Raw genomic sequence first — 22,973 nt, forward strand, 5'->3', positions numbered from 1 at the left:
GAAGATACATACCATATATATTTCTTTAAAAATAATTATACTTTTGTAAGCAATACTTTACAGTAAACACCTCAAAAAATCTACCATAAATGTGAAACTTAAAACGAGAAAATTTTAAGTTCTAAATCTTTATACACATATATCCAGATTTCTATATATATTATATATACATACATAAGTATATATAAAATATATATAATCAGATTTGAAAAATGAACAAAAACTGGGCACTGTACATAAAGTCTTTTTAAAACTCAAACAATAGAAAACTCTTTAAACATTAAACAATTTTAATAAAAGTTTCTGTACAATACTAAGCAGTTTTATTTACATATAGAAAATGTAATAGGAGTAGTGTTTGAAATTACAGAACTCCTTAAAATTTCAATGGCAGGTAAATCTGGAAAAAATAACAGCATTCCATTCACAAATATTTTCAAGCAATAAATATGTATTTATAAATAGTGTAAATTTACATCAAGATTAGAAACAAAAATCACAAATCTGAAGTTTATTCCTTAGTCTATGTGCAATCCATTATCTTTGTGACTTGGCTGTTAATTTTTTAAACATTTCATTTAGGAACCAAAAGTGTAATAACCGTCGTGGTTTCAAAACAAGACAGAAAAACATAAAAGCAGTAAAAAAGTTCCTTACCTAACTTTTCACATTAAAAAAAAAAGTTGACCAAAGAAAGCCTTAAAATTGCTAACTACCTTACAAAGAAATTACCAGTGAGGCTAGTATTTTTTTCCAAGGAAAATTCTGAAGGGGAAAAAGATGAAAAGTGGTTCATCAGCCCAGAAATAGAGAAATATAAAAGAGGTTGTCTTCAAGTCAGTAGTCTGTATGATGTTGCCAGTTTTGTCAGATATATACAAAACATGGAAATTATTATTTTTTTCTGAAGTATAGCTGATCAGCTTTGTGAGAGTCCTGGAGTAGGAGCAGTGCTCTCCTCAGTCCAGTTGGTTGACACTCTGCACTTGGAAGGTTGCATAGACACAGTTTTCAGCCAGCAGCCTTACGAGACAGCTACAAAAACCAGTGGTGCAGAACTGTATTACTTCCTGAATAGCAGAAAAGGTCTCATTTAATGTCCATGGAACAATATCAAGATGAGGAAGATGGTAATGGAGGAGCCTAAAAATAAAAGTAAGGGATGTTATTTTGGTATACAAATTGTTAATAGTGTTCCCTAGCTCGATGCTAAAAACATAGTCTGCTTATGAAAGTAGGGCAAAAAACAATTCTCAAGGAAGTTCAACAGCCTGCATGCAACATGATGTCCAAGTGTAACCTCCCTTACTGACTCCTGCCTGGATAATTTTCCTAAGAGCCTGAGACTATTACCCTACTGAGTGCAACTGCATTTTTCTGTACTTCTTCACCAAATAGTCATAAAACTCAAGAACATTAAAAGTCAAGAACATTATTAGGTTGACCATTTTTAGATTGCTTTAAAAAAAAAAAAAAAAAGGCTTATGGAAAATAATTTGACAAATCAATTATAATTTCATTAGTGACTGGCTTCAGAACCTATCAACTAGATAATACATTTTATTTAACATACTCCAGATAATTTTCTTCTTCAGAAGACGATTCAAATTATCAGGAGCTAAATTTCAAAAATTCAGTTTCTAATCGCATATGTAAGAGAAATGTATTGGAGGAAATCCAACAATTCAGTGGTTAGAGTGTCAGCCTGTGTACTGGAGGGTCGTCAGTTCTATTCCAGGTCAAGGGCTCATACCTGGGTTGCAGGTTGGATCCCTGTCCCTCTGTTGGAGCACATGTGGGAGGCAACCAGTTGATGTGTCTCTCTCACATCGATGTTTCTCTCTTTTCTTTTTTCTCTTTCTTTCTCTCTCTCTCCCCTCCCCTCCCACACTTTCTGAAAATCAATGGAAAAAATATCCTCACTCCTCGGGTGAGGATAAAAAAAAAAAAATTCCCATAAGGTTAATACTTCTGGCAAAAAAAATATTTTAAAATAAATACAATTAGCTCTAAAAGCGGAAGTATATTTAAAAGCACATTTACTGATTCATTTTGTTGACAGTAGTAACCTGTGTTACACAAAAATTTTATCAACTTAGATCGGATGACAAAGAATTTAAGTGTTTAAAAAGCATGCAAACATTTAAAAATATAATTACTGTGCTATTATTTAGATTGGCCTCATCCAGGAAGAAAAGTGAAAATATGCTAACTTCATAGGAATAAATACTTGGAAGTGGAGGAAGGGGGAATGATTTGAGTATTTCCTCATGCAGTATCTAATAAGCCAAAAGAAAATTTAAATATTTCATTACCTCCTACTTATCAGATGGCAGAACAATGCTGCTTTCCTATCCAGCTAACTATGTACTCACATGTTGATTTCACTTACTAATGTAAATTGGTCATAGACTTGCATCAGGTCCTCCATCTTGTACTGTTCTAGCACCACAAAATTTTCCAGGTTTCTGCTTGTTTTTCGTGCACAATCTTGGCAATGCACTATGTAGGTCTTTCGAGAAATGCTCTCATTAGTGACAAAAAGCAGATCAAAAACCTCCACCTATTCACACAAGAGAAAAAGCATTCAATAGCAACAGTGGTCTTTATTTATTATATTGCTTTAATATAATCATATTCTACTTTACATGGAATTGTGAACAGTTATCTTTAGGTTAGAGTAGGCATCAAGACAAACACAGCCATGTTTAAGATTCTTTAATGGACCTGATTTATTTTGTACTAGACCAAAGACATGAATGGTAATGCATATTCAGGGGAGTGACCTAAGAGAATGGCATACTCATTACAACCACTGGCAAAAGCCTAATTCAAAAGTTTAATAAATGTCAGTCTATTTTGTTTTAAATCCAAAACATTAGTATACAATCAGATAAAAGTGAGCATCATTTTCCTTTTACTTCTCTGATAGTACCCATAACAGGGCACTATGGATGGATATTCGTCTTCCCCTGCAGACTGAGCTCCTCAAAGATAAAAGACTATGTTTACTCATCTTTGCACCTCCAGGGCATATCATAGTGCTTTGTGCTTAGCCAAGCCTCAAAACACTTGTTGAATGAATATATTGATTATTTTACAGATGAGGAAACTGACAGTTAAGTGACAGTAAGTATATAACTATAAGCTTCATGTTAAGGAGCCAGAGTACAAATAAAAAGTGTACTCATGAGTATAGCACAATTTTAGACATAATACATGTATCTTATACAGAAAGATTGGTGAGTTGCTAAGGTTCAGGCAGGATAAGGAATAACACTGCAGGATAGGAGGCATTCTGAAATATTGGAAAGCTTATATATTCATCTTCCTGAGGTATATAACGCACCCTAATTAGAATCTATCTAACCTTCCAATGACTTACTTTGGCCAGGTTATACAATATTAAAATAGCTGATGGATTAGATCATTTCAAATAAAAGCCAGCATCAGAATTAGAGAATTTCAAGGTTTGGAATGGTTCATTAATGTCCCTGGCATATCCTCGAATTTATTCAATGACAGAAAACTCTCATGACTTCATCATATCTTCTTTGAACAGTTATGTCAGTCAAAATCCCAGAGTCCACCATGTCTTCCATTACCATCAATGGGCAACAACATGAATCTCATGATTTGAGCTAGAAAATTTGTGAGCATTCTTCAACCTGTCCCTCACTTCTGCCACTTAAGTTGTCTTGTGGATTTCACCTTCTAAATAATTTTGAATACTGGCCTAGGTCTTAAGATGACAGCTCTTCCTTAAGACTGCAATAGCTTCCTATCTCCATCCTTTCCAATTACTTCTCTTTGAAACACATATCCAAGTTGGTTGCCTGCTCAAAACCTTTTGATGGCTTCAATGACCTCAGAATAAATATCGAATTCCTTCAAGTCATTCAAGATGCTCTGTAAGCTTCCTACCACCTAGACTTATAATTTGCATAGTTTATTCCATTAAGTTCCAGCCACATTGGACTACTTAACCTTTTATAGACTAAACCATTCCTTTTCTCATATTGTTAATATAGCTCATAGTAACATTCATCCTACCTCCAATTCTCATCACTTTTTAGCCCAATGAAGTCATACTCAACCTTAAGGATGGACTCAAATGTTAATACTTTTGTGAACTCTTATGCCAATACTAGAAAGGAAAATGTGGTCATTTTCCCCCACTCACTGCTGTCATAACAGTAAGACCAACTTTGCATTCATAAGTCTCATGTACATTATAATTAGTTGTTTATAATTTGTCTTCTCCGAGCAGAATGGAAGCTCCTTCAGGTACCATATCATCTTTATTTCTGCATCACTTGCAAGCCTTGGCTTCAGGAGATGATTGACCAATGTACTGTGAATTGCACAGGTGAGGATTGAACATTGATCTGCCTGTAGCTATACTAAACTACATCTAATTTATTGACATCTGTCTGCTTTTGGATTGTTCGCAGTTTAAAATCCCAAGACTAAACTAAACTTCTTGGTGATTATCATCTGTTAACTATCTATTAGATAAATGACTACTAGTATATACTTTGAGTTAATTCATAGTTAGTAAAACAGTATACCATCAGATTAAATTTTAATAGCTAAGTAACAAGAAAAACACAATTTCAATTTCAGTAAAATGTATTACATAAAAGTATAAATATATTTTTTAAAACAACTGAAGAAAAAGCCAAAGTAGAGAGGTAAGAGGCTTTATAAAACAAGGGTGGATAAGAACAGTCACTTACCTCGCATATGCTACAGTAATGCGCTGGTTCTTCTTTTGTCCGCCCATGCCATATAATCTCTTTTCCTGCAGCAATGAGAGCTTCCTTCAATGTCTGACATTGCTTCAGAGTTCTTAGAAGACAATACCTATTGTTGGGGAAAAATTATTTGTGACCAGCAACTTAATATTGAGTATTTTTAGCATAAAAGATATGCCATTAGAAATAATGCCAAAAGACTCAGTTCTAATATCTGTGACTTCATTTCTCTTTTGTCAATTTCTCAGATACTCTGAGATTTTAAAAAATAGGGTTAATATTCAGCAGGTCTGATAATATTAGATTAGGTAAAGTTGACAATAATTTTTATCTGAATATAAAAATATAATGATCTTAAGATACAAAACCTGATTCCTTGTTTAAATACAAGCTATTAATTTTGGCTCTTATTTGGGCAAGTCAATTAACCTCTTTGGGAGTCAATGTTCTCATCCTTGCAATAAGGGATATGAATTTCAGATCTGAACTGCTATGATACTAGCAAGACAGGAAGGCATATTATTTCTATCAACACTACTCAGGCAATCATAAACAACATCATCTGTATAGCTGCTTTAAAAAATTTTTGAGTCTATAAGCAGAAAACCATTTATGGTATTTAGTTACCACAGAATACCAAATTGGTTTCACTATAGCGCTAAAGAAGAAAAAAGACATTTAAATTCTCTACTTTAACTTGAATATAGTGGAATCTTTCATTTGTATTAACACAATTGGACTTTTCTTGTAAATTTGTACCTTTTTTAAACTCATACTTAAGATGCTAACAATATAGTGAATTCTCACAATCTGTGATTTTCCTATAGTTTACTGTTATTACTTGGAATTGTCTGCTAAATTCTCTTACTCTCCTCTGAATCTTAGTGGCTCAGATTCTCCACTTGAACAAAGAGGTTGGACTAGATGATCTCTAAGGTACTTTTCCCTCTAAAATTTGGTGACAATGAAAATACCCTAAAGAAAAGGAAATGGGTTTAGCAACTGAGTATTGTTTGAAAGCAAAGGTCTTACCTGTTTTATTCATGCTATTTACTCTGTCTATGACAGTGCCTGGCATATAGTAGGTGCTCGATAAACATTTGATTACTGAAAAACTAAAATTTAAAGTATAAGTAATATTTCCTTGTTATTTTATAAGTGACTAGGTTAAAGTACGGTCACTTATCAGAATCCATGTAAATTAAGCTAGGATAAAAGATAACTAAAAATATATGTCAAACTTGTTAATTTATTTAACAAACATAAAACAATATCAACCCCACAGTTGTAAGGCAAATCCATTAAGTATCATATTAAAAGAATTTCTCAGTTTGTTCAGTAATTCTTGCTGTAATTATTTAGTAATTATTCTAAGTAATTATTTAGAAACAAAATAATGCTTTAGATTATGGTTGCAAATCAAAGCTAGGACAGCTATCTTTCTCTCTCTCTCTCTCTCTCTCTCTCTCTGTCTGTGTGCGTATGTATATGTGGTATATGTTCATGAAGGTGTGCCAGGGGAGGTAGCAAGTAAAAATTTACATCATGGCAAAAAGAGATAGAATTTAATTTAGACTATGCCGCTAGCTCTTAAACAGTACCCGCTCTTCCCCTTTTCTCTCCTCGTGTCCCATACAATTCACCTTTGAAGGCCCTGATCTTACTGAGCAAGTTTTCCAACCAGGGCTTCAAAATAAGGTCTCTATCATAGGAAATATAATGCCTAAAACTCTGCAGATACCTCTGGAAGACTGGCAGATTCCACTATGCTCTCATGTTGGAAAACAAAAATAATAAAATACAATAAAAATCATAAAAAATAAGGACCAGGCAGAAGGCATGATATTAGGTACTTCACACATATTATGTCACTTAGGCCTCTTAACAACCCTGTGCAAGAGGCATTACTATCTCCATCTTGCAAATGAGGAGACTAGTGCTCAGAAGCTAAAATTGTCTCATGTCCTAAAGCTATTTTTCAAGTGGTAGGGCTAGGGTTATATAAATCTCAAGCTTTCCCTCACTATCTCACACTGCACTCTCTTCCATGTATTCTTACCCACTCTCCCCTCTTCTCTTTGGAAGATGAGATTCAGTCAGTGCAGCTTTTTTTGTATACTCCCCCCAAACAGAGAACCTTGGTTCTGTGGAATATTACCGTTCCACTCTTTACTCAGTGAATAAACTTTCAACTCCAATGCTACTGACTACATTGGCAGTTAGATGGCAGCTTATAATTTATGGTTAGTTTGGTAGTTTCATCTAGAAAAATTCATTATACCACTTTCCTGCAAACAATAAAGAGTTAGAGGTAGGGTTGTTAATAATACTAACCCATGAGTATTCTGTGTCTGAAATCACAGCTCTAGAATTTTTATTCTGTGAGATATTGGAACTTTAAAAAACTGACAGCTCTATTAACCTGTTCTGACAATGAATAACCCAATTGTGGTTTCCTCCTTGCCCGTAACATTAAAATTGTTTGTTCCTTCCCATTTTCAAAAAGTAGCCGTTGGAATACAAGGGAACCGAGAGAGACAGAGGCTCTTCTGAAGACCACCAATGAGCAGGTCCTAAAGAAAGAATCTGATTCAATCAAAGGGTGAGGAAAAATCAGAAAATACAGAGATTTAGGGAAAGGATCCCAGGGAAGATACAGACATAATATTCAAGACTTAACAGTAATCTGTTCTGCTTTAATCCTAGACTTTGATTTTACATGAAGATAATGTTTGAATGTATTGAAGAGCTAAAAAATAAAAGTCAAACAAAATCAGGGTTGTTATTTCCTCTTCATTTAGTTTTGCTGAATTTTAATAAATTTACCTGACAGTAATTAAGAATTCAATTTGTTAAAAACAACATATTAAATCATTAGCAGAAAGTGTAAAAATGTAGATGATATGCTGTTTTTGATAAATGTACTTTAGGAATAGGGTCAGAAATACTTTCAGGAGACAGGGTAGCAGGGAATTCTTTGACTTTTAAGGATCAATGTGGTTTCAGGATACAACTCCTGCTTTTAGCTGTTTGGATGAAAGACTACCACAAAAAGGCAGGGAATATTAAAGACAGCTCTGGCTTGGAAGAAAGCCAAGAAAAGGCTGAATAGGAGCTTGGTGTGTCTGAGGTTACAGAGTAGAATCTAATCCGCCCCAAAACCAATCTGCAAAGATGAAACCTAAAGAAGGATAAAATTTTAGAGAATGACTTCATATAGGGGATAGAAATAAAAATATACTCGAAATATTAGAATAAGAAAATTGAAGACAATAATATTAGGACAAATGATCATGCACAATATATTCATAAATTAGGTAAAAGATAAATAGACATAGTATACCATGGATGCTAAAAGGAAGGAAAGCTCATCTTCAGGAGAGGGGAGATATTAATCACAGAAGTTTGCATAAAGAAGTTGTCAATTTAGATGTGAGCAGGAAGGAAAGGTGGGGGGAAGGCAATGTCCAAGCAGAAGAAATGCCATGAGCAAAGGTAGTATGGGGAGTACTCAGTGAGAAAACAATTGTTCTTATAAGATTTTAATCTTGGGATAAGGTTTCTGGGGCAGGAAAATAAAGGAATGAAGTCATGGTGATATTATGTTGAAGTTAAGACAGCACTGGAATTACTCTGACATTCTGGGGGCAGCTTGGCTAAGCTTCCAAAGTCAGTATGGAGACAGATGAGGCCCTGGTTAACTTGATATGGCACTTTTAAAGTCATTATGGTAACAATCTCAGCCACTAAGAAGTATATGGTGTATAAACTCAAGTATACTAAGAGGCACTTTGCCTTGCACAATCCCTATTACTGAAGGAGCCATGCAGGAAAAGTAAGCCAAGACGTGAGCCCTCATAACACACTTGCCACCTGTCACTCCAGGGTTGTATTCCCCCTAGGACAACAGTGAGAGTCTAAATGTCAGTAAGACATCTAACAGTTTCATTTAAACCAACCACATGGCTGAAAATCAAGGTCTCAGTCAATGACAAAATGAGTATCTTAAGAAGTTTAAACTCTCAGGTGGAAAAAATAAGCATGAAAGCAAATATATGTTAACTATCAGAAAGCAGAGTTTTAGAATTTTTAGATTTTGTTAGCTCAATGTTATCAAAAAGCATTGTATATGCAGCCCAACAGTGTATTAGAAGACCCCCTAGGACAACAGCACTAGGATCTATGCTAACTTCACAACTATACCCTCTCATTCAATTATTAGGCCAACCGGCTATGACCAGAGTTGTAGAACAATTCATTTATCCACTTAAAAATGGGAATCAAAGGGAAAAGGGAGTTAATACTTAACAGTTTGCTTTAATTTATATGAAAGAAAAGGGAAAACAAAAATAATGCTAGTTCTGGAAAAAATCTAATAGAAAAAAATATTAAATGCAAACTGCAATTGAAAACAATTTTTAAAGTAAAAAAAAGAAAAAAGAAATTAAGTTTGTGGGGAGTGGTTTTCAAGGGACTTGGTACTGTTGAAATTTTAAAAAATTAACTTTCTACTTCTCAGCATACTACTATCTGTATGTTTCTCCTAAATCTATGACTTCCCAATATTGAATTTTTCAGAGGAAAATGGGCTCTTTGGAATCGTTTTTGACATTTTAAAATGCACTGACTGCTTATTATCATGGTGATTTAAGTGGAGCTAACAAAATAGTTGAAGAAACCAGAATTTCCAACATATCACAAACATACTATCATTAAATTAACTTGCTAACTTGTAACATGATTACAACAATTTATACCATATTTATTGGTATATATACCATTGAGATTAAACCACTCAACTGCATCTAAAAGAATCTCTATTAGAACAAACTGATGGTTGCCAGATGAGAGGGGGGCTGGGGGGCTGGGTGAAAAAGGTGAAGGGATTAAAAAGTGCAAATTGGTAGTTACAAAATAGTCACAGGGATGTAAAGTACAGCATAGAGAATATAGTTAAGGATATTGTAGCCTGGCTGGCATGACTCAGCGGTTGAGCATTGACCTATGATCCAGGTGATCGCAGTTTGATTCCCAGTCAGGGCACATGCCCGGGTATCGGGATTGATCCCGTGGGGGGCATGCAGGAGGCAGCCGATCAATGACTCCCTCATCATGTGATGTCTCTCTTTCTCTCTCTCTCTCCTTCTCCCTTCCTCTCTGAAATCAATAAAGGCATATAAAAAAAAAAAAAAAAAGGTAAAGGGATGGAAAAAGATATTTGATGCAAACAGAAATGAAAAAAAAAAACAAAAACCAAAAAAACAACATTGTAATAATTATGTACAGTGTCAGGTGGGCACTAGGCTTATTGGGAGGATCACTTCATAAGTTATATAAATATCTAACCACTATGTTGTACACCTGCAACTAATATAAACTGAATGTCAACTGTAACTGCAAAATAATAAAAGAAAATTTTAATTAAAAAATAAAAGAATCACTCTATTCTGAAAGCCATTATCTGCAGGGAAAATCTAATCAGTACCAATAGTATCAATTTCTCACTTGCTGCATTATCATTTGACTCCTTTCAAGGATTCTGTTAAAAGGAATACTTCAATGCTCAAACATATTGAATATGAGTCTTAGGGGAGCGAACTAAAAAAAAGTTAAAAAAAAAAGCCTTAGCATTATATAGGCCAAAGCAATCTATCTCAAATGTCTGAAAATGGGAATCATGAATTTGCAAAGAATAAGGGTTTCTCTTAGTTCAATACATTAAAATCAAAGGATAAAAGCTTTATAACTGATGAAGATGGATAAAAAGTAGCAATAATCTTTCCACCTTTAATTTTAAGTTTTAAAGTGCCTATTTAGTAAAACTTCATTCACTTAGGACCCACTAACGTAAATATCTGTAACATAGTTTATATTAGAATGGGAGAGGGGTTTACCAAGGGGAAACATCATCAATATTTCTTCTCAAAAATGTATAACCCAAAGAGAACTGAGAAAATATATTCAGAATGTGGAACTCTGAATGACAGAAAGGTCTGTCCTCTTTGGGGGGGGGGGGGGACACAAAAAAACAAAACCATAAAAAAAGACACAGCCCTGGCTGGATAGCTCAGTTGGTTAGAGCATCATCCCAATACACAAAGGCTGCAAGGCTGCAAGTTTGATCCCTGGTCAGGGCGCAGACAACCATCAACCAACGAATGCATAAATAAGTGAAACAACAAATCGATGTTTCTTTTTTCTTTCTTTCCCTCTCTCCTTCCCTCTTTCCAAAATCAATAAAAAAGACTAAAGACACAATGGCTACACACTGAATTCAATATAAACCTTGATTCAATCTCAACTGAGGGTGCTAGGGTGAGGAGGTTGGGGAGGGGTAAGAGCTTAAAAAGGACATTTTCGAGTAGTTGGGGAAATTTAAATGCAGACCGTGTATTAGCTGATTACTACTGCATTTCATATATCTTACATATGGAAAATGGTACTGTGTATATGTGAGAATATCCTTATTCTTAAGAGATGCAGGTTGAAGTATTTGGAGTGACATGCCTTAATGCTTGCAAATTACTTTTTCATATGATTCAGCGAAAAAAATACGTGTGTATATGTGTGTATACAGAGATGGCTAAGTACATGTGGCAAAAACTTATCTGATGACACCAGGTGAGGTTATGTAGGTAGGTATTCATTGAATTAGTCTTTCAATCATTTTTGTAGATTAAAAATTTTTCAAAATAAAAAGCTGGGGGGGAGTGTAAACAAGTTTGTGGGCATGTAGCAATCAATGCATTATATGGAAATTTTATATATTTTAAAGAGTAAGTTATATTAACATAGAAAAACTGTCATAGTTCAACGAATTAAAGAAGAGATCAGTTGCCTTACATTTATAAGTCTTCCTTAATTAATTTCTTTGTGTAGGGCTACTCTAATGATTCAGAAAACTCAACAGCTAACAAGTAAGGGCTTAAACCTGAGAAACACTTAAAAGTTTGGTCTAAAGGAGAGAGTAAGTTGGTTTGCAATATATGGGATATGTATAAAAATGTTTTTTTGTTTAAACAGTTAAAGGAAATCAAAAGAGATTATGCACTGAGCTTCCACTAAAATTTTCCTAAGAGGTCAGGCTGTGAACTTTTCTAGTCAAGTTCACTGCATTAGGAAATGAAAGAAGTAATCAAGATAATAAATACTCTTTTGACTTATGGTAATGTAGGAAGTATCTGGAAGAATGTGAAGTAGAGTATGAAGATTAATTTGTTTTAGTAAAATAGCTAGGATATAAATATTGAAAGAGATTTACTAAATGACCTAAAGGATGCTAAGAAATCACAGGACTCTAAAAGACTGAACTTGATTTTGAAAATACAAAGAGCCCAGCCAAGTCGGGGTGTCTCAGTGGTTGAGCGTCAACCTATGAATCAGAAGGTCAGGGTTTGATTCCCAGTCAGGGCACATGCCTGGGTTTCGGGCTCAATCCCCAGTAGGGGAGTGCAGGGAGCAGCTAATCAAAGACTCTCATCATTGATATTTCTACCTCTCCCTGTCCCTTCCTCTCTCCGAAATCAATAAAAATATATTAAAAAAAAGAAAGAAAATGCAAAGGGTGATGTTGACTGGTTTAAATAACCACAAGTAATCCATTGTCAAAATGATAAGGTGGGAGAGTAGGGGACAATAGGAGATATGAACATTTCTCATTATTAAATTGCTTAGTATCAGTACAGGCTCATAATCTATTACAATCCCAGAAGTTTTTCATAAATTTTGCATAAACTCATTTGATGCTGAAACTTGACCTGGGGCTTTTTATAGTTTTCACTTAGCTCATCAGAGTGACTACGTATATGTTTTACTGCAGAAATATTAATGTGTTTGATTCCATGATACTGCCACAGACCCTGCTGGAGGGTCAAATATATTGTAATATACTGTATTACCTTACTATATCCTAAGAATTCTGAATACCAAAATATATTTGGCCTAAGGGGTTTAGGATAAGGAATTATGGAGCTGCAGTACTTTTGTGAAGCCTTTCCCGAATGTTTCTCTCTCTCAGAAGTGTGTTCCTCTGTGCTTCCCTGCATCTTTTAAACAAATTTTTCCATCATTATAGTAAAGACCGTGTATTTTAATATTTTGATTATTTCTCCATTTATTTTTAAGTGCTACAGAAGTGATCAAATTCTTTTGTCACCTAGCACAATACCTGAGCATCAACTCAGTTCACAATAAATATTAAACAAATATTAAAGGATGAAAAGAAATGGGTAGAGCTCACTGAGTCAGTTGAGTAGATGAGAAGGCACAAGGTAAATTTTGCCTATATTCTTTTTGATTGGGCAGACTTACCATTTAACTGTGAAAATCTAAAAATGACACATTGTAGATTCACAGTATTTATGAATTAAAAACAATAACTTTCAAGGAGAAAGTTAAAGAGAGGACTATATTTGCATATCTTCTCCATTCCACTTCTTACATCTCGCTGATATTTTATCTTTTAAAGTAACCTACAATTCATTCATATGCTCAATATATACTGAATTAAAGCTTTACTGAACAATATTTCTAAAAGATAATTCAAAGGAGAAAAGAAGAGAGGAGATGTAAAAATTGCAGTGCATATTAAAGACGGTTTAAAATACCAAATAGAGTGATAAAAATAGAAAATTCAAGCACACATCTCAAGGCAGCATTGCGAGAAATGGCTAACAAGGGAAGTGGGGGGTCAGATTTGAGATACAAATGGGGACTTTAAAGAAAGTTTACATTTATAGCAAAACTGAGCTTGTGAAAGAAGACCCCCCCCCATTTTTGTAACAGTATATTCTCCATGCTCTCTTCTGTCTTTTATCTAATTCACCTATTTGCTTTTCTTAAATAGATGTATCTCCCCAAGTTCTGTTCCCAACTCCTCCTTTTCCTCTCAAGGTAATCACAAACCACTAGGTAGAAGACTCCCTAGCCAGTCAGCTCTGACTTTGATTTCTAGAGTTCTGTACTTCCTACAGCCTCTGCTAAACAGCTCTATCCAACTATTTTACTGGCTCTTCAAACTTGCCACTGCCCCCATATGAAGTCCTGTGGCAGATACATACAAGTAGATTTTACATTAAGACAGATATGGGTTTAAATCCTGGTTCTAACCAAGTGGGCAACCTTGGGATGCTGAGAGATATGAGATACAGTCTGGGAAGCACTTTGCTTATTGCTTGGCTAAGTACCAAGCTTAATTTATCAACTGGTATTATTACTAAACCATATAGAACCCAGACTTGAAAACCCAAAGTATCTTTGTCTCACTCACTCCTCTCTCTTATCATCCAGAAGCTTATTCTACTTATTTAACTACTAGAAACTAGAGCTTCATGAAATCCAAATTAGATCATATTAGTTAAAAACCCACCAAAACTTTCTCACCCCACCTCCACATCTTCACCCTTCACACAACATATCTGTCTCCCAAAATACAGATTTCTCTGACTTCCTGTGGCTAAAAAGAATCCAGTGGATCCGTTATTGTACTTCTTTAAACCTATTCACTTATATGCACAAACGTTTACTTCAAGACAGGACCTATATTAGATATATAACACTGCCCCCCCCCCCCGCCTTCTCAGTGCCTAGCCTAGAGCCTTGGATACAGTTGGCAAATAGTCATTAAGTGAATAAAAGTACAGATGAAATGAAGTACAAATAAAAGAAAGGGAGCATTGTTGGCTGATGAAAAGTACATTTTTAGCAATAGCTGAATGACTACTTTAAAAAGGAAGTTTATAAAGCAAGGCCTAGAGGTCTGGATTTATGATTAACATTTTCAACCAGTGTGATGACAAAAAGAACTGGCCAATAATATCTAATGACAATGCAAGTTAGGAGCAGAATTGTTAGTATAATAAGGAATAAAATCAAGATTTAAATGACTGGACATTTTGTAATGCAAGGTAAAAATGGAGTAAGAGAAATAGGTAAGTGCATTTAGGTTAAAAAAAAAAAAATTATATATATATATATATATGGAAGGTATGAGGAACAACAGTATCACCAGTAATTTTAGGTGAAAAAAACACCCCAATTGTGTGTATCCAATGTCAATAAAAGACAACTTTATAACAAAGATGATGCAAGTGCCAACACTCAACATTTCAAATATTAAGAGGGGCAATGATAAATTGGAAGGAGGTAATGGAAAAGGTGACAGAGGTAAGAGATGTTTAAATCAATGAAGACCAGGTAGGAAGAAGAATAGACTATGACAATGAAGTCTCCTTTTTCTCTTTCCCCACCACTTAATCTATAAGCAAGTCCAGTGAGCTTTAGCTCCACCACAATTCCTATCTTGATCCCCCTTTCTACCCCCATGGGTAAATGTCTGTCTGGGTTAGGCTGTCATATTATAATTGCCTCCTAACTGCTTCCCTCCCACTTCTAACCTTGCCCCTTGGAATATATTCTTTACAAAGCAACCAGATTAATTTTCTTAAAGTTTAAATTAGAACTTATCCCTTGTCTGCTTAAAATTCTCTAACGGTAACCTGTAACATCCAGAACTAATATATAAACTAACCAAGTCCTAAATGTCCACGTCAAATCTGGTTCCTATACACTTCATTGAGCTTATTGCTACCTCCCTTTCTTTCTCTCATTCTGCTATCATTACACTGACCATTTTGTTCTATAAACATGCCAAAGTTGTTCCCAATTCGCCTTCACTTGTTCCCTGAATCTGAAAAGTTCTAGATCTTAGCATATTTGACTCCATCTCATTATTAAGGTCTAAGCACAAAACTCATACTCTCAGGTACCTTCTCCCCGGCCACTTTAAAAAAAGCAGCACTCTCACCACACCTCCAACCCAAATATTATCTATTTTATCTTATTCATATTACTTATCAGTAATTTGTCTGTCTAGAGACCTCCCTGTCTTGTTCCACTATAAATTAAGCCCTCTGAGGGCAGGGATTTTAACTTACACTCCACTGTTGTGTCTATCAACAGTGTTTGGCATAGAGCTAGTTCTCAAAAACTTGTTGAATGAAATTTATTCTACATAAATCCCAAATATATTTAGGGAACTGGGACCAAATAACACGTAGATTTCAGGCCAATTTGTAAAGAACTTTTAAGAATTATAGCAAGGTAATGAGAATGTCCCAAAAGTTCCTGGATGACCACAAGTTTTGAATGCTACAGAAGGGATTACTGCATTAAGTAGGACCTTATAACCTTTAAATGACCTTTAAAATCCTTTCCAATGACAAAATCCTAATCTATTCAAAACGTAACGAGTTACTTGCGGTCTATATAGTTGTTGGGTAAGTAGCTTCTATACTGTACCATCCCTTTACCTTCAGGAAATCTAAATTAGCCTAGTTTATACCTATCTCCAACTTAACTAAACATCTTTAGTGACTTTAAGACAATTTTTGCCCCAAAAGTAACCCTGAACCTGCTATTCAGAACCAAGTACCATTCTGAGATATAATAGAATAAATGGACAGACAACCCCCCTACACTCCATTACCAATTACAAGTATAGAGTATGATACCTAAGATCCAACTTTTTCAAGGATTTGTATATTGCTTGCTATGATTTAATTTTTGTTACCTTTTCCCTCCTCCTACCACTTCTACCCAGGACTAGATAAAACAGTGCAACTGATAAAGGATTATATCATAAGATAATCCATACACATATTATCTTGGGCACACAATTTTTCTTTGAATAAAATTTCGGACTTAGGTTTGAAATCATTTTAATAAGTCATGATTACTTTTAAAAGGCAGTCTTTTAAAAACAACATGTGCTGACCATATTAATATAGCTGCAGGAAAAACACTTAATGTAAGTATTATTTTAACAAAGACAAATTTATTTTATCAGTGAGTATAAAGCAGTGTATCCCAAAATGAGTTTATGAGGAGATCAATTCTTCAAAAGATACTGGTCAAACAAATGGGTTGGGGAAATACATTAAAACCCTTCTCCCCATTCATAAAGCACACCATTACTTAGTCTTTAAAACATTTTACAAAAAAGAAAAAGAAAAAAAAATAAGACTTGGACTTTACCTAATCCATCATTTCCCACATTTCTTTGACCAGAGTTCCCTATCTTTTGGGGGCAGGATTAATAATCATAGAAAACACAGTTTAGGGAAACACTGCTATATAACACAATTTGAAAATGTCACTTCTAAATAGACTTATAATGTAGCTAGGACAGAAACTGTGATAATATATAAGCTTACTAAAACATATGTATTCAAATAACTTGTATTACATGTTTAAAGCAGCTAAAAAAAGGGACAATTATAAGATAGATTATTTAATGAAAACAATAAAAAAATTAACATTTTACTCAAATCCCTATATTAAATGCTAATTTCTCTGTACCAGCAATTATTTCGCAATGCCATTTCCTCCCCCAATACTAAGGGCAATCTTTCAATATTAAAACTAAAGTTCTCCTAGGAATCAGGTGGTTCAGAAGGTAGTGGGGAAGCACGGGTTTGTGAATCTACTTGTTTAAAAGTCATTTGTGCCTTTGGTCCTCTTTATATAACAGTGTACTGACTATGTGGAAGGGAAAAATACTTCTAACATGTAGATTACTGTATTATATTTTGCTAGAATTCTGGACCATTTTGTTTTGTTGTCAATATAATTCTATTCCCTGGAGGAGGGGTGTGGGGAAGGGGGGGAAGTATTGAATAGTTAACACTCCCCAAAAAGAGAGGGACTACAGCAGTTTTAGAAAGCACTTACTTAATCATTTCAAAAAGCTTTGGATCTGAGACCTTGATATTTCGTGCCATATTCCAGGAAAGATGAACCATGGGTACTATTGACTTCACACTTTGCAATTTGTTCCATTCGTACCGTTCCACTGCCAACTTATACTGGCAGGCTAGGAAAAAAAAAACAGTTATAAAGCAACCCAAAGTACCAGAATATATGAAGATAACCATTATCACCTTCTTGGGTAATATAAACACCAATTCTGAAGACCTCAAAAAATTATAAAAATAATAATAACAATTTTTTTGTTTTTTAAAATAATTATGGTAATAATAACAGCAATCGTGTAGAGTGCTTATTGTAACTATGTGCCAGGCATTGTGCTGAGCTATTTTAATAGATTGTTTCATTTAATCTTTAGTATCACCTTTTTAATTTTATTATCCCCATTATACAGATGAAGAAATTGAAGCCCAGAGAGGTTATGTAACTTGCCCAAAGTTACAAGAGCTAGATCCTGGTCCTAATCCAGGTCTATCTGGCTCCAAAGGCCATATTATTCATATTATTCCTGTTAACTATCTACTGCCTGAAGGCAGGCATAATCCAAATGGATTTGACATAATAGGGCTATTCATACAATACCAGATGAAAGAAAAATTTGAAAGAATGAGTAACTACTCTACTTTGTTTTCTCCCATAAAGTTTCCTTTATAAAGTAAAACCAAGCACTCTATCACATGGAGGAAAGCCACCCACTGACCACAAATACCCATTTTAAACTATTATAATGAGGAATAATAAATATCTATTGCTTTTGAAAAATATATATATTTTCCTTGTATATAAAGATATCAATTTGTTTTTGCTGAGATCTGTAGTCTTGGATTTCTATTTGTTAACTTGAATTTAATTTCTTATACTACAAATTAAATTTTTATTCAAGGAGACACTCTTCTTCCAATTTTTAGTGGGGTATATTCTAAGAGAAAAAAAAAGACTTATCAGATGCGATTCCTTATAAATTAAACATTTTTAAGCATATTCTTTAAAATACCTGTAAGTGGACCAACATTCCAAGCAATATTGTTGCACCAGCCAATAGCCTGAACCCAATGAACAGTGCCTGCATTTATCCAGACCAAATCTCCAGGTCGCTGAATAAACCTATACACTGGAACATTTGCTTCATAAAGGTCTTCAAGGTTGGGCCACCAAGAACCCATTAGGAAATTCAAATTATTTCTGAAATAAGAAAAAATAATGCAAATATATTAAGTACTTTAATAAGGTCCTTATAAGACTAGAAGACAATGTTGAAAGTTTCAAAAAATAGGATCATTCACTGCATTGAAAATTAATTGCTTGTGCAGTAAGAACTGCTATATGTAAAGTGAGTCAAGTTAATTATAGTTAAGTATTGGATGACTTAAGCAAAGATCAGTATTACTATCCTAAGATGATTTTTTAAAGATCCAGATGAAATCCAAAGTGACTTTTAAGCAACACTTATATAATTTACTTTTTTTTCTAAATCCTTACCTGAGGATATTTTTTCCATTGATTTTTTGAGAGAGAGTGGAGGAGAGGGAAGGGGGAGAGAGAGAGATAGATAGAAACATCAATGATGAGAGTCATTGATTGGCTGCCTCCTACACGTCCCCCACCAGGGGTCGAGCCCGCAACTCGGGCATGTGCCCTGGCGGGGAATCAAACCAGTCTCCTGGATCCTAGGTCAATGCTCAACGGCTGAGCCACACTGGCCAGGCTGCAAGCATCCTTTTTATCATTTATCCAAATGAATGGTTATTTCAAGATAGATATTATTAAAAGTCATAAAACAAACTACAGACATGGTCAATACTGGTCAGTATCAAATAACAATCTTTATGCGAAACAAAATTATACTAAAATGCTAAGGTAGCAAGTGTTATTTCTGCAACTTAGTTAAATTTACCCAACTATTTATACTAACTTGATATTTTTACTATCCCCAAGTTCAAGCTTTTTATACATCATCTGCCTATTCTAATCATCATTGTTCCCAGGTTACCTCTCCATTTAGATAGGATAGGAAACTAAATTCTAAAAAGAGCCAATCCCTACTCAAAAATGGTAAACATGAATCACTGTACTATAGCTGCAACAATATACTACTATCTCAAAATTTAAGAAATAAAAATCTTTCTGTAGCACAATGGAGATTTACTACATGCCACTGTTCTCTCTCTGCTAATACCAGGTTGCTGGTTCATAAAAGTAAATCAGATTAAAGTACGTTATTTCATCAAAAGATTTGGAAGTTTAAAATTCCACATCTTTGGCTTTCTTAGAAACCTATGTGGTTAAATAGCAAAGACAATAAAAGGTGATTACCTTTTGCCTATATATAGGAAATTTTGGATTAATGATTTTTGAAATCGTATTTATACTTCTTACTAAATTTAGGCATTTACAGAAAAGATTCTTTAACCTCAAATTTAAAAATTATAAGTATGTGGAATATGTATCTAACTAGTTCCCAAAATCTCTCATATGTAAATGTTTTTGGTACTTCCCCCCCTTTATTTTATTGGAGTGGGAGAATTAATACCAAATGTATGTATAATTCATGTTTTTAACCATAATAATTTTCTAATGTTATTATTAACTGAAAATTCAGGTGCTTGCACAATGGAGTACTTTTTTTTAAAAAAAGAAATTAAGTTTCCATATAAACAAATATTTCAATTTGAACCAATGAAAACAATTCCAAGGTACCCTTTAACACTAGATAAAGAAACAAATGAAGGCTATTTCTAGGATTCTAGGAAAGGAACACTTCTACCAGATGAGTTTTCTCAATAATAAAAAAACAAAATCTGAAATAGTTGATTAAATTTTATAATAATCCTTTATAGGAAAAGTTGCCAGAGTAGTTTTAGAAAGAATTTATATCATAATGATATAGCAGAGAGTACTGTGTTAAAATTTGAGTTATTAACAACCTATAAGGGTGCTCAATTATAAAATTTCTTCCACTTCTAAAACCATTTATACTAAAACAATTTTTTCTTGGAATACAGACCTTTCACATGAACAAGTACTTTTGTATCAAATGTTTAATTAGCCTAATAAACAACTCAATTTTTCTGTTCTTTAAATTCAAGACTACTACTATTGCATGAAGTAGTTTCAAGGCAAACAATAGGTTTGGAATCAAATCGTGTTAAATGAATTTTCTGCTGAATAGTGAGTGAAAATTGGTTACATGCATTAGGACATCCAGCTTTAGTAAGTTGTCCTTCAAAATTATTGTTTTTGAATAATTATGTTTAAAGAATATTTAGTTTGGAAACCTACTTTTCACAGAAGTCATTCAGAACACCCCAGTAACCTTCAGGAACAACAAACCATTCACAGTCACCTGGACCAATATTTATGTTAACTGAACAGAAGTTGTTATTTTCTTGATGACCTAAAATGTGAAAAGGGAAAAAAAACCCATCAGCATACTATAAATTCTATAGAAAATGTATCTTTAGAAATGAAACCTTAGAAATGTTCAACAGAAAATGTTTAGCGGTAGTCAGTTTGGGTTTTTTAATTGATGAGAGAAAGAGAGAGAGAGAGAGAAAGAGACAGATCGATTTGTTGTTCCACATTTTTTTTTTGCATTCATTGGTTGACTCTTGTATGTGCCCTGACCGAGGACTGAGCCTGAAACCTTAGCGTCGATGCTCTAACCAACTGAGCTACCCAGACAGAGCCTCAGTTGTTTATCTTTGTGTCAAGTCTAGTTTTAGAGCTGAGTTTGGTCAATTCCTAACTTATACAGGTAAAAGAGCCTCTGCGGAAGGCAGTCTAAATCGTGGTTAAAAGCTTAGGTTCTAGAGCCAGGCTCCTTGGCTTAGTCATTATGTCAGTCTAGGCAAGTTGCTAATTCATTCTGACTCAGTTTTCTTATACATAAGATTAGATAATGATTCCAATAAATCACTGTTTTTTTTTTCCAGGGAACCAATAAAATAATGACTACTTCAAACAGTGCCTAATACATGTAAGTAATAAATATTAGCTATTACTGATATCATCACCACTTCTTTCTTGTGAACTAACCCCCATTTTTCAAAAGTAGCAGAAGGACATAAGTAAAGAGGCAAGAAGTCTGGTTTTCAAAATGTACTGCAAGAGTGCTGTCGACAAAATGGTAGAGCAGGGAACTCTGGGAGCATTCTTCAGAAACACACACACACACACACACACACAGGGAACTCTGGGAGCATTCTTCAGAAACACACACACACACACACACACACACACGAAACACACACACACACACACAGGGAACTCTGGGAGCATTCTTCAGAAACACACACACACACACACACGAAACACACACACACACAGGGAACTCTGGGAGCATTCTTCAGAAACACACAAACACACACACACACACACACACACAGAGGGAACTCTGGGAGCATTCTTCAGAAACACACACACACACACACACACAGGGAACTCGGAGCATTCTTCAGAAACACACACACACACACGAAACACACACACACACACACAGGGAACTCTGGGAGCATTCTTCAGAAACACACACACACACACACACACACAGGGAACTCGGAGCATTCTTCAGAAACACACACACACACACACAGGGAACTCTGGGAGCATTCTTCAGAAACACACACACACACACACACACACACAGGGAACTCTGGGAGCATTCTTCAGAAACACACACACACACGGAACTCTGGGAGCATTCTTCAGAAACACACACACACACGAAACACACACACACACACACACACACACAGGGAACTCTGGGAGCATCCTTCAGAAACACACACACACACACACACACACACAGGGAACTCTGGGAGCATTCTTCAGAAACACACACACACACACACACGAAACACACACACACACACACAGGGAACTCTGGGAGCATTCTTCAGAAACACACACACACACACACACACAGGGAACTCTGGGAGCATTCTTCAGAAACACACACACACACAGGGAACTCTGGGAGCATTCTTCAGAAACACACACACACACACACACACAGGGAACTCGGAGCATTCTTCAGAAACACACACACACACACACACACACACACACACACACACACCCCCGTGAGAAGCAATCTTACCAGAACTCTGAGTGATAGTCAAAGTTTACAGCAACCAAGAGATTTCTTGACAAGAAAGACAACTTAAGCACAGGTTTTTATAGTGTTTTAACTTACCTGATTACCCATCCCTATCACCGGTGTGGCGGTGGAGTTAAAAACAGTAGTCTATGTTCATAGTGTGACTGGCCCTTGCTCTGGAGGGAGCAGAGTGGATCTTGTTCCCAAAGAATTGTGTTTTTTTGTTTTGACCTGATTGAAGTTTCCCCAAAAGACTGACACAAGGGGCTTCTCTTTGTTTCACATATCTCAGAAGTCTATCAGAGCAAGTGTTTTGGTAGAGGAGGTTCACTCAAAACACTAAAATACTAATA

The 22,973-nt window shown here is 34.9% G+C and overlaps 1 protein-coding gene across 7 annotated transcripts in view; it reads right to left on the reverse strand.

Annotated features, from left to right (window-relative positions):
• Positions 1-272: 272 nt before the first annotated feature.
• The window catches only part of KDM6A (lysine demethylase 6A), a 212,072-nt gene continuing 189,371 nt past the window's right edge, over positions 273-22,973 (reverse strand). For all 7 annotated transcript variants that reach the window (XM_087829505.1, XM_087829510.1, XM_087829507.1 and 4 more), the window contains 6 exons: positions 20,802-20,916; positions 18,517-18,704; positions 17,487-17,628; positions 4,740-4,866; positions 2,393-2,563; positions 273-1,143 (listed from right to left, as the gene is read on the reverse strand). In XM_087829505.1, coding sequence (XP_087685631.1) covers positions 1,114-1,143; positions 2,393-2,563; positions 4,740-4,866; positions 17,487-17,628; positions 18,517-18,704; positions 20,802-20,916 — 773 coding nt within the window. In that variant the 3' untranslated portion in view covers positions 273-1,113. The remainder of the gene's footprint in view (positions 1,144-2,392; positions 2,564-4,739; positions 4,867-17,486; positions 17,629-18,516; positions 18,705-20,801; positions 20,917-22,973) is intronic.

The sequence above is a fragment of the Miniopterus natalensis genome, chromosome X (assembly GCF_054644295.1).
Source record: "Miniopterus natalensis isolate mMinNat1 chromosome X, mMinNat1.hap1, whole genome shotgun sequence".
Classification (NCBI taxonomy): domain Eukaryota; kingdom Metazoa; phylum Chordata; class Mammalia; order Chiroptera; family Miniopteridae; genus Miniopterus; species Miniopterus natalensis.